The 11,828-nt window shown below is 54.0% G+C and overlaps 1 protein-coding gene across 1 annotated transcript; it reads left to right on the top strand.

Moving 5' to 3' along the window:
- The first annotated feature begins 2,581 nt into the window (after positions 1–2,581).
- LOC144899466 (uncharacterized) lies at positions 2,582–5,344 on the top strand. Its single transcript, XM_078791733.1, has 6 exons — positions 2,582–2,611; positions 3,535–3,752; positions 4,235–4,322; positions 4,421–4,901; positions 5,097–5,256; positions 5,319–5,344. The coding sequence occupies exons 2-6, from the start codon at positions 3,536–3,538 to the stop codon at positions 5,342–5,344; spliced, it is 972 nt and encodes a 323-aa protein (XP_078647859.1). The 5' UTR covers positions 2,582–2,611; position 3,535.
- Positions 5,345–11,828: the final 6,484 nt, after the last annotated feature.

The raw sequence follows: 11,828 nt of genomic DNA, 5'->3' as shown, positions 1-11,828 counted from the left end.
GCACTCCTAGTACTCCTAGCATCCCTAGCACCACGAGCACCCCTAGCACCCCTAGCATCCCTAGCATCCCTAGCATCCATAGCACCCCTAGCACCCCTAGCACCCCTAGCACCCCTAGCATCCCTAGCACCCCTAGCATCCCTAGCATCCCTAGCACCCCTAGCATCCCTAGCACCCCTAGCACCCCTAGCATCCCTAGCACCCCTAGCACCCTTAGCATCCCTAGCACCCCTAGCACTCCTAGCATCCCTAGCATCCCTAGCACCCCGAGCACCCCTAGCATCCCTAGCATCCCTAGCACCCCTACCATCCCTAGCATCCCTAGCATCCCTAGCACCCCTAGCATCCCTAGCATCCCTAGCACCCCTAGCATACTTAGCATCCCTAGCACCCCTACCATCCCTAGCACCCCGAGCACCCCTAGCACCCCTAGCATCCCTAGCACCCCTAGCATCCCTAGCACCCTTAGCATCCCTAGCATCCCTAGCATCCCTAGCACCCCTAGCACCCCTAGCATCCCTAGCACTCCTAGCATCCCTAGCATCCCTAGCACCCCTACCATCCCTAGCACCCCTAGCACCCCTAGCACCCTTAGCATCCCTAGCACCCCTAGCACTCCTAGCATCCCTAGCATCCCTAGCACCCCGAGCACCCCTAGCATCCCTAGCATCCCTAGCACCCCTACCATCCCTAGCATCCCTAGCATCCCTAGCACCCCTAGCATCCCTAGCATCCCTAGCACCCCTAGCATACTTAGCATCCCTAGCACCCCTACCATCCCTAGCACCCCTAGCACCCCTAGCACCCCAAGCACCCCTAGCACCCCTAGCATCCCTAGCACCCCTAGCATCCCTAGCATCCCTAGCATCCCTAGCACCCCTAGCACTCCTAGTACTCCTAGCATCCCTAGCACCACAAGCACCCCTAGCACCCCTAGCACCCCTAGCATCCCTAGCATCCCTAGCATCCCTAGCACCCCTAGCATCCCTAGCACCCCTAGCATCCCTAGCACCCCTAGCACCCCTAGCATCCCTAGCATCCCTAGCACCCCTAGCATCCCTAGCACCCTTAGCATCCCTAGCACCCCTAGCACCCCTAGCACCCCTAGCATCCCTAGCATCCCTAGCATCTCTAGCACCCCAAGCACCCCTAGCATCCCTAGCATCCCTAGCACCCCTAGCATCCCTAGCACCCCTACCATCCCTAGCATCCCTAGCACCCCTAGCACCCCTAGCACTCCTAGTACTCCTAGCATCCCTAGCACCACGAGCACCCCTAGCACCCCTAGCATCCCTAGCACCCCTAGCACCCCTAGCATCCCTAGCACCCCTAGCATCCCTAGCACCCCTAGCATCCCTAGCATCCCTAGCACCCCTAGCACCCCTAGCACCCCTAGCACTCTTAGCATCCCTAGCACCCCTAGCACTCCTAGCATCCCTAGCATCCCTAGCACCCCGAGCACCCCTAGCATCCCTAGCATCCCTAGCACCCCTAGCACTCCTAGCACCCCGAGCACCCCTAGCACCCCTAGCATCCCTAGCACCCCTAGCATCCCTAGCATCCCTAGCATCCCTAGCATCCCTAGCATCCCTAGCATCCCTAGCACCCCTAGCACCCCTAGCATCCCTAGCACTCCTAGCATCCCTAGCACCCCTACCATCCCTAGCACCCCTAGCACCCCTACCATCCCTAGCACCCCTAGCACCCCTAGCACCCTTAGCATCCCTAGCACCCCTAGCACCCCTAGCACCCCTAGCACTCCTAGCACAAGTGCAGGGCGCAATGTACAACAGTGAGTATATCAGTTTGACATTTGAATGTTGTGATGGAATCTGATTGTTTGGGGAGGTGTAGTCTGGGTGCCGATAGCTGAAGGCTTGGGCACCTACGTGTAATAGTGGTTGTGGTTTAGCTACCAGCTATAGTTAATTAAACGTAATTAGTCGACTGGTCGAGGGTATATATTGATGTATATAGTATTGCGTTTTAGCATTGAACGTTCTGCCAATCACTGTCTATGACAGATAGTAATCTGGTTCCAAAGTGAGGTGGGTTTGATTGGAAAGCTCATTTTGAGTGGGATTTTTTTGGAGGGAATTTCGTCACTGCTGTGGGTGAATTGAAAACAACTTATTATGTAGACAGAGCTGCTCAAGCTTTGAACATATCTTGCTAGAGTACAGAAACAAAGGTACAGTAGTACTATGGTGGCAGATATTGACATTTTTGTCTTTTTTTTGGTCTTGTTTATGAGAGTGTTACTTAACAGCTTAATATGTAGCATTTAGGGATTCAATGAGTTTAATTATCATCTCGTCAGTTAATATGTGTGAGTGCATCTGACATAATAACTTGGAGAGAAAAAAAGTCACCTATTGTTCAACATCTAGGCTGGCTATACAGTTAAAGCTAGTATATAGTTTGTGCTAAAATTGTGAATTTGACCTGAAATTGTATTTTATGGTTGGTGGGTGAATGTTAACCACAAAGCATTTACCTGTGCAAAAACAATAATTATAGAAAGTGCCCCTTGTTAACTTCTCTCAACCATTGTCTTCCTGTCCCATTTAGAATTGTCCAGATCACACCGCCAGAAAGTGTTCTTTGCCACGTAAGTAATTTAAATTTATTAGTTTGCCATATTTGCACAATGTACATGTTGTCAGTTTGTGCTCATTTGTCATTTTCAGTTCTGATATTCCTGCATTCGCAAGTTACAAAATTGTAATAGGCCAGGTGAAGTGCATGATGGTAGGCTGATGATGGACACAATATTTAATTAAATTAGCTAAATAGTGTTGTTACTCCTGAAACAATATTAACCGTTGTGCACCCCCAAGTAATGTAGAGATCCCTCTCTGAAAAAATTTTCCCCTCTTCCCCGCTTTTCTTAATTTTAAAGCCAGGTTTCCTTGTGAATTAAAAACAAAATATTTCAGCCACTGAGTAGTGAGTACTTTCCCCACTTAGTGATGTTAAGTTAAGCCACCTGAAAGGCTAAAAGTTGAATTTGATTTGAATTTGACAGTTGAAAAAAATGGTGAGAAGACCACAGGGTCCTGTGCAACAAATTGTCAGACGTGTCTATGAAAGGCAATTACTTTCTCACATGTCAAAAGACATGCCTGAAGGTGTTGAACTGAAACAGCCCCATGCCTGCGGACCACTGCCAAAGGATTTTTCCATGCATCAGAGTGTTCAATATAAACTATATAAACTCAAAGGCACAATAATCTCAAACTCCCATGGTTCTAATTGTTTTGAACTGGGGGGCAGAGTTGCAATTGTGAGGAACATTGTACATTCTGCAGCAGAAACACATGTAGTGTATGAACTTTTTGAGACAGGGGCATGTTTTTTCAGCTACCCCATTGATTCGACATGTCTTGGAGTATATTTACTATCAAAACTGTCTGGTCAGCTTGCCAGTGCTCCAGTGACAGACTTCACAAAACCACTGATATTATTGCCTTTGTGCAAAATGTTTGTGGCTTTGCCTCAGCTACACTGCATATAACACAATGAATTTTGCAGAATGCCCTCATTCAGTGTGGTCGAGTTTGTGGATGAAGTTGACACTGATGGCTACAAGAAGGTGGACATCGTTCCGTCAGAGTGGTTCGTGGACACTGAAAGAAAATTATGCTGGTGGCCACCAGCCACATTCCAAAATGTGACCAAGGCCGTGAAAGAGTGCACACCACCAGCTCAAAACTGGATTGTCTGTAATGTGCGAGTGATGGGAAATGCAGGTAACTTTGATTTCTCATTAACTTTCTCTTTAACACATTTTTTCATAGATTGGCTATTCCTGCGACTTTATACTCCACATCGACTGTTTATTTAAAACTGTTTATGTTACATAAACACTGGACACTTTTTCTGTTCATGTTTATTTTTGGTGTAGTTGAATAACCATTGTGTTAGCATATCTTACACCTATCCAGCCTGTTCTCTATTCTTTCATTGTTAGAACTTGCTTTCCAAGATGACGTAATGTCGTTTTTTTCACATTATATTTACCATTGTAAAAACTACAGACAGTCAACTCTAATCTATCCTTTTCTTCTCATGTCCTGATCGGAAAAAAAATATTTGAATCGTGACTCAAAACTGTGATGTGATCCAAATTGTGAATTTTGTGATTCATTATACGTATTCTAAATGTCTATGAAACGCTAGTTATATTTTGATGTCTGCTTCACTGGTTTTATTTTGTCATTATATTTTACAGCCACTTATGCAGAGGCCAGGGTAAAGCTACATCAAGCTGAGTATACATCAGACCTGACTGACACCGAAGATGTCGTGATAAAGAGAAAGTAGGTGTTGGTGGTGTAATAGACGTTAAAAGGTCATTTCCATAATTGGGGTAGCAGTTATGGTTTACAAATTCATATTCCTCCATATACCTCTCCAGGGTAAAACAGAGCAAGCAACGAGTATCAAGTGATTCAGAGGAGGAACTTCCACCCACTCCCCCAGAAAAACTCCTTGGGCTAGCAACAAAGAAAACGACCAGATGGATCACCAGCTCCACTGCCCAGGGAGTTGCCAGCCCCACTGCCCAGCGAGTTGCCAGCCCCACTGCCCAGCGAGTTGCCAGCCCCACTGTTCAGGAAGTCACCAGCCCCACTGCCCAGCGAGGGACCGGTTCCACTCTCCAGAGGGTTGCAAACAATTGCCACAATTGTGAAGCCATGTTCACAAAAATTCTGACACTTCTCGAGGAAATTAAGGAGACTCAGAAGGTCCATGGGAAGATGCTGAATGTCCTCTTGAAGAAACAAGATGCATCTGTGATGGAGGTTCCTGATGGTGTCGTCTTCCCGCTCCAAAGTCAAGCAGATGTTGAGGCTCTTGAGGAGAAACTTGGGGACCGCAGTCTCACGTCTGGTGTTGTAAGTTTTCTTTAAAACCTTTCCTCAAATTTGCCCACAAAATAAAAATATGTATTACATGATACTAAATTACATAAAGGCTACAGTTCATTTCCAACGGTTAGTTGACTTTCTGGCTCAATATTAAATCTTTGACGCTTATTGTCTTAGCAGTTAATGTAATCCTTTGTGTCTCCTTTTGGCTCTCATCCATAGGTTGCCATGGTGGCAGATATAGGGGGCACAAGTGTTGATGATGCAACAAGACGAATGATGAAGTACATTCTGTCAAATGAGCTGGCATTGGAGTACAACATGTTTGGCCGTCACGGTAAAAGGATGTTTAAGAACCTGCGTCTTTTCAACGTTGTGTACGGTAAGTCCATTTCAGTAGATATCAGTAGACGTTCTTTTGTTGAAAAAACGTTCCATCTGCAGGGATTAAAGTTCCCCATTGCCATTAGGGATTTCCATCAGTTGGAAAAATGAGAGGAAAGAAATTATTATGCTAAAGACCTCACAAAAAACCCCTAAAAAATATGGTAACAATGTTCCATTCCTATAAGTGACGTGTATAAAACGTCTCCTTGCTAGTCACAGCATCCCTAGCATCCCTAGCACCCCTAGCACTCCTAGCATCCCTAGCACCCCGAGCACCCCTAGCACCCCTAGCATCCCTAGCATCCCTAGCACCCCTAGCATCCCTAGCATCCCTAGCACCCCTAGCACCCCTAGCATCCCTAGCACCCCTAGCATCCCTAGCATCCCTAGCACCCCTACCATCCCTAGCACCCCTAGCACCCTTAGCATCCCTAGCACCCCTAGCACTCCTAGCATCCCTAGCATCCCTAGCACCCCGAGCACCCCTAGCATCCCTAGCACCCCTAGCACCCCTAGCACCCCTATCACCCCTAGCACCCCTAGCATCCCTAGCATCCCTAGCATCCCTAGCACCCCGAGCACCCCTAGCATCCCTAGCATCCCTAGCACCCCTAGCATCCCTAGCATCCCTAGCACCCCTACCATCCCTAGCACCCCTAGCACCCCTAGCACCCCTAGATCCCCTAGCATCCCTAGCATCCCTAGCATCCCTAGCACCCCAAGCACCCCTAGCACCCCTAGCATCCCTAGCATCCCTAGCACCCCTAGCATCCCTAGCATCCCTAGCATCCCTAGCATCCCTAGCATCCCTAGCACCCCTAGCACTCCTAGTACTCCTAGCATCCCTAGCACCACGAGCACCCCTAGCACCCCTAGCACCCCTAGCATCCCTAGCATCCCGAGCACCCCGAGCACCCCTAGCATCCCTAGCACCCCTAGCACCCCTAGCACCCCTAGCATCCCTAGCACCCCTAGCACCCCTAGCATCCCTAGCATCCCTAGCACCCCTAGCATCCCTAGCACCCCTAGCACCCCTAGCACCCCTAGCATCCCTAGCACCCCTAGCATCCCTAGCACCCCTAGCACCCCTAGCATCCCTAGCATCCCTAGCACCCCGAGCACCCTGAGCACCCCTAGCATCCCTAGCATCCCTAGCACCCCTACCATCCCTAGCACCCCTAGCACCCCTAGCACCCCTAGATCCCCTAGCATCCCTAGCATCCCTAGCATCCCTAGCACCCCAAGCACCCCTAGCACCCCTAGCATCCCTAGCATCCCTAGCACCCCTAGCATCCCTAGCATCCCTAGCATCCCTAGCATCCCTAGCACCCCTAGCACTCCTAGTACTCCTAGCATCCCTAGCACCACGAGCACCCCTAGCACCCCTAGCACCCCTAGCATCCCTAGCATCCCGAGCACCCCGAGCACCCCTAGCATCCCTAGCACCCCTAGCACCCCTAGCACCCCTAGCATCCCTAGCACCCCTAGCACCCCTAGCATCCCTAGCATCCCTAGCACCCCTAGGACCCCTAGCATCCCTAGCACCCCTAGCACCCCTAGCATCCCTAGCACCCCTAGCATCCCTAGCACCCCTAGCACCCCTAGCATCCCTAGCATCCCTAGCACCCCGAGCACCCTGAGCACCCCTAGCATCCCTAGCATCCCTAGCACCCCAAGCAGCCCTAGCACCCCTAGCATCCCTAGCATCCCTAGCACCCCTAGCATCCCTAGCATCCCTAGCACCCCTAGCATCCCTAGCATCCCTAGCACCCCTAGCACTCCTAGCACCCCGAGCACCCCTAGCACCCCTAGCATCCCTAGCACCCCTAGCATCCCTAGCATCCCTAGCATCCCTAGCACCCCTAGCACCCCTAGCATCCCTAGCACTCCTAGCATCCCTAGCACCCCTACCATCCCTAGCACCCCTAGCACCCCTACCACCCTTAGCATCCCTAGCACCCCTAGCACTCCTAGCATCCCTAGCATCCCTAGCACCCCGAGCACCCCTAGCATCCCTAGCATCCCTAGCACCCCTAGCATCCCTAGCATCCCTAGCACCCCTAGCACCCCTAGCATCCCTAGCATCCCTAGCACCCCTAGCACCCCTAGCATCCCTAGCACCCCTAGCATCCCTAGCACCCCTAGCATCCCTAGCATCCCTAGCACCCCGAGCACCCTAGCACCCCCTAGCATCCCTAGCACCCCTAGCACCCCTATCATCCCTAGCATCCCTAGCACCCCTAGCATCCCTAGCATCCCTAGCACCCCAAGCACCCCTAGCATCCCTAGCATCCCTAGCACCCCTAGCATCCCTAGCATCCCTAGCACCCCTACCATCCCCAGCACCCCTAGCACCCTTAGCATCCCTAGCACCCCTAGCACTCCTAGCATCCCTAGCACCCCGAGCACCCCGTGCACCCCTAGCACCCCTAGCACCCCTAGCATCCCTAGCACCCCTAGCATCCCTAGCATCCCTAGCACCCCAAGCACCCCTAGCACCCCTAGCATCCCTAGCACCCCTACCATCCCTAGCACCCCTAGCACCCCTAGCATCCCTAGCATCCCTAGCATCCCTAGCACTCCAAGCACCCCTAGCACCCCTAGCACCCCTAGCATCCCTAGCACCCCTAGCATCCCTAGCATCCCTAGCACCCCTAGCACTCCTAGTACTCCTAGCATCCCTAGCACCACGAGCACCCCTAGCACCCCTAGCATCCCTAGCATCCCTAGCACCCCTAGCACCCCTAGCACCCCTAGCACCCCTAGCATCCCTAGCATCCCTAGCACCCCTAGCACCCCTAGCATCCCTAGCATCCCTAGCACCCCTAGCACCTCTAGCATCCCTAGCATCCCTAGCACCCCAAGCACCCCTAGCACCCCTAGCACCCCTAGCATCCCTAGCACCCCTAGCACCCCTAGCATCCCTAGCACCCCTAGCATCCCTAGCACCCCTAGCACTCCTAGCATCCCGAGCACCCCTAGCATCCCTAGCACTCCTAGCATCCCTAGCATCCCTAGCACCCCTACCATCCCTAGCACCCCTAGCACCCCTACCACCCTTAGCATCCCTAGCACCCCTAGCACTCCTAGCATCCCTAGCATCCCTAGCACCCCGAGCACCCCTAGCATCCCTAGCACCCCTAGCATCCCTAGCATCCCTAGCACCCCTACCATCCCTAGCACCCCTAGCACCCCTAGCATCCCTAGCATCCCTAGCATCCCTAGCATCCCTAGCACCCCTAGCATACTTAGCATCCCTAGCACCCCTACCATCCCTAGCACCCCTAGCACCCCCAGCACCCCTAGCATCCCTAGCATCCCTAGCATCCCTAGCACAACAAGCACCCCTAGCCCCCCTATCATCCCTAGCACCCCTAGCATCCCTAGCATCCCTAGCATCCCTAGCACCCTTAGCACTCCTAGTACTCCTAGCATCCCTAGCACCACGAGCACCCCTAGCACCCCTAGCATTCCTAGCATCCCTAGCACCCCTAGCACCTCTAGCACCCCTAGCACCCCTAGCACTCCTAGCATACTTAGCATCCCTAGCACCCCTAGCATCCCTAGCATCCCCAGCACCCCTAGCATCCCTAGCATCCCTAGCACCCCTAGCACCCTTAGCATCCCTAGCACCCCTAGCATCCCTAGCATCCCTAGCACCCCTAGCACCCCTAGCACCCCTAGCACTCTTAGCATCCCTAGCACCCCTAGCACTCCTAGCATCCCTAGCACCCCTAGCATCCCTAGCACCCCTAGCATCCCTAGCATCCCTAGCACCCCTAGCACCCCTAGCATCCCTAGCACTCCTAGCATCCCTAGCACCCCTACCATCCCTAGCACCCCTAGCACCCCTACCACCCTTAGCATCCCTAGCACCCCTAGCACTCCTAGCATCCCTAGCATCCCGAGCACCCCTAGCATCCCTAGCACTCCTAGCATACTTAGCATCCCTAGCACCCCTAGCATCCCTAGCATCCCTAGCATCCCTAGCATCCCTAGCACCCCTAGCACCCCTAGCACCCTTAGCATCCCTAGCACCCCTAGCACTCCTAGCATCCCTAGCATCCCTAGCACCCCTAGCACTCCTAGCATCCCTAGCATCCCTAGCACCCCAAGCACCCCTAGCATCCCTAGCATTCCTAGCACCCCTAGCACTCCTAGCATCCCTAGCACCCCGAGCACCCCTAGCATCCCTAGCACCCCTAGCATCCCTAGCACCCCTAGCATCCCTAGCATCCCTAGCATCCCTAGCACCCCTAGCATCCCTAGCACTCCTAGCATCCCTAGCATCCCTAGCACCCCTAGCACCCCTAGCACCCCTAGCACCCTTAGCATCCCTAGCACCCCTAGCACTCCTAGCATCCCTAGCATCCCTAGCACCCCGAGCACCCCTAGCATCCCTAGCACCCCTAGCATCCCTAGCATCCCTAGCACCCCTACCATCCCTAGCATCCCTAGCACCCCTAGCATCCCTAGCATCCCTAGCACCCCTAGCATACTTAGCATCCCTAGCACCCCTACCATCCCTAGCACCCCTAGCACCCCTAGCACCCCTAGCATCCCTAGCATCCCTAGCACCCCAAGCACCCCTAGCACCCCTAGCACCCCTAGCATCCCTAGCACCCCTAGCATCCCTAGCATCCCTAGCACCCCTAGCACTCCTAGTACTCCTAGCATCCCTAGCACCACGAGCACCCCTAGCACCCCTAGCACCCCTAGCATCCCTAGCATCCCTAGCACCCCTAGCACCCCTAGCATCCCTAGCATCCCTAGCATCCCTAGCACAACAAGCACCCCTAGCACCCCTAGCATCCCTAGCACCCCTAGCATCCCTAGCATACTTAGCATCCCTAGCACCCCTACCATCCCTAGCACCCCTAGCACCCCTACCACCCTTAGCATCCCTAGCACCCCTAGCACTCCTAGCATCCCTAGCATCCCTAGCACCCCGAGCACCCCTAGCATCCCTAGCACTCCTAGCATACTTAGCATCCCTAGCACCCCTAGCATCCCTAGCATCCCCAGCACCCCTAGCATCCCTAGCATCCCTAGCACCCCTAGCACCCCTAGCATCCCTAGCATCCCTAGCACCCCGAGCACCCCTAGCACCCCTAGCATCCCTAGCACCCCTAGCATCCCTAGCACCCCTAGCACCCCTAGCATCCCTAGCATCCCGAGCACCCTGAGCACCCCTAGCATCCCTAGCACTCCTAGCATCCCTAGCACCCCTACCATCCCTAGCACCCCTAGCACCCCTACCACCCTTAGCATCCCTAGCACCCCTAGCACCCCTACCATCCCTAGCACCCCTAGCACCCTTAGCATCCCTAGCACCCCTAGCACTCCTAACATCCCTAGCATCCCTAGCACCCCGAGCACCCCTAGCACCCCTAGCATCCCTAGCATCCCTAGCACCCCTACCATCCCTAGCATCCCTAGCATCCCTAGCACCCCTAGCATCCCTAGCATTCCTAGCACCCCTAGCACCCCTAGCATCCCTAGCATCCCTAGCATCCCTAGCACAACAAGCACCCCTAGCACCCCTAGCATCCCTAGCACCCCTAGCATCCCTAGCATACTTAGCATCCCTAGCACCCCTACCATCCCTAGCACCCCTAGCACCCCTAGGACCCCTAGCATCCCTAGCATCCCTAGCATCCCTAGCACAACAAGCACCCCTAGCACCCCTAGCATCCCTAGCACCCCTAGCATCCCTAGCATCCCTAGCACCCCTAGCACTCCTAGTACTCCTAGCATCCCTAGCACCACGAGCACCCCTAGCACCCCTAGCATCCCTAGCATCCCTAGCACCCCTAGCACCCCTAGCACCCCTAGCATCCCTAGCACCCCTAGCATCCCTAGCATCCCTAGCACCCCTAGCACCCCTAGCATCCCTAGCATCCCTAGCACCCCTAGCACCTCTAGCATCCCTAGCATCCCTAGCACCCCAAGCACCCCTAGCACCCCTAGCACCCCTAGCACCCCTAGCATCCCTAGCACCCCTAGCACCCCTAGCATCCCTAGCACCCCTAGCATCCCTAGCACCCCTAGCACTCCTAGCATCCCGAGCACCCCTAGCATCCCTAGCACTCCTAGCATCCCTAGCATCCCTAGCACCCCTACCATCCCTAGCACCCCTAGCACCCCTACCACCCTTAGCATCCCTAGCACCCCTAGCACTCCTAGCATCCCTAGCATCCCTAGCACCCCGAGCACCCCTAGCATCCCTAGCACCCCTAGCATCCCTAGCATCCCTAGCACCCCTAGCATCCCTAGCACCCCTAGCACCCCTAGCACCCCTAGCACTCTTAGCATCCCTAGCACCCCTAGCACTCCTAGCATCCCTAGCACCCCTAGCATCCCTAGCACCCCTAGCATCCCTAGCATCCCTAGCACCCCTAGCACCCCTAGCATCCCTAGCACTCCTAGCATCCCTAGCACCCCTACCATCCCTAGCACCCCTAGCACCCCTACCACCCTTAGCATCCCTAGCACCCCTAGCACTCCTAGCATCCCTAGCATCCCGAGCACCCCTAGCATCCCTAGCACTCCTAGCATACTTAGCAT

The sequence above is a fragment of the Doryrhamphus excisus genome, linkage group LG7 (genome assembly GCF_037039965.1).
Source record: "Doryrhamphus excisus strain RoL-2023G ecotype Guam linkage group LG7, RoL_Dexc_Guam_v1.1, whole genome shotgun sequence".
NCBI classification, from domain to species: domain Eukaryota; kingdom Metazoa; phylum Chordata; class Actinopteri; order Syngnathiformes; family Syngnathidae; genus Doryrhamphus; species Doryrhamphus excisus.
This window is presented reverse-complemented; position numbering and strand designations above follow the sequence as displayed.

Excerpts from the sequence above, each read along its gene's own strand:
- LOC144899466 (XM_078791733.1), top strand. The coding sequence starts at position 3,536 with ATGCCCTCATTCAGTGTGGTCGAGTTTGTGGATGAAGTTGACACTGAT. Across the intron at positions 3,753-4,234 it reads GCGAGTGATGGGAAATGCAG|CCACTTATGCAGAGGCCAGG; the intron begins GTAACTTTGATT and ends TATATTTTACAG. Across the intron at positions 4,323-4,420 it reads GATGTCGTGATAAAGAGAAA|GGTAAAACAGAGCAAGCAAC; the intron begins GTAGGTGTTGGT and ends ATACCTCTCCAG.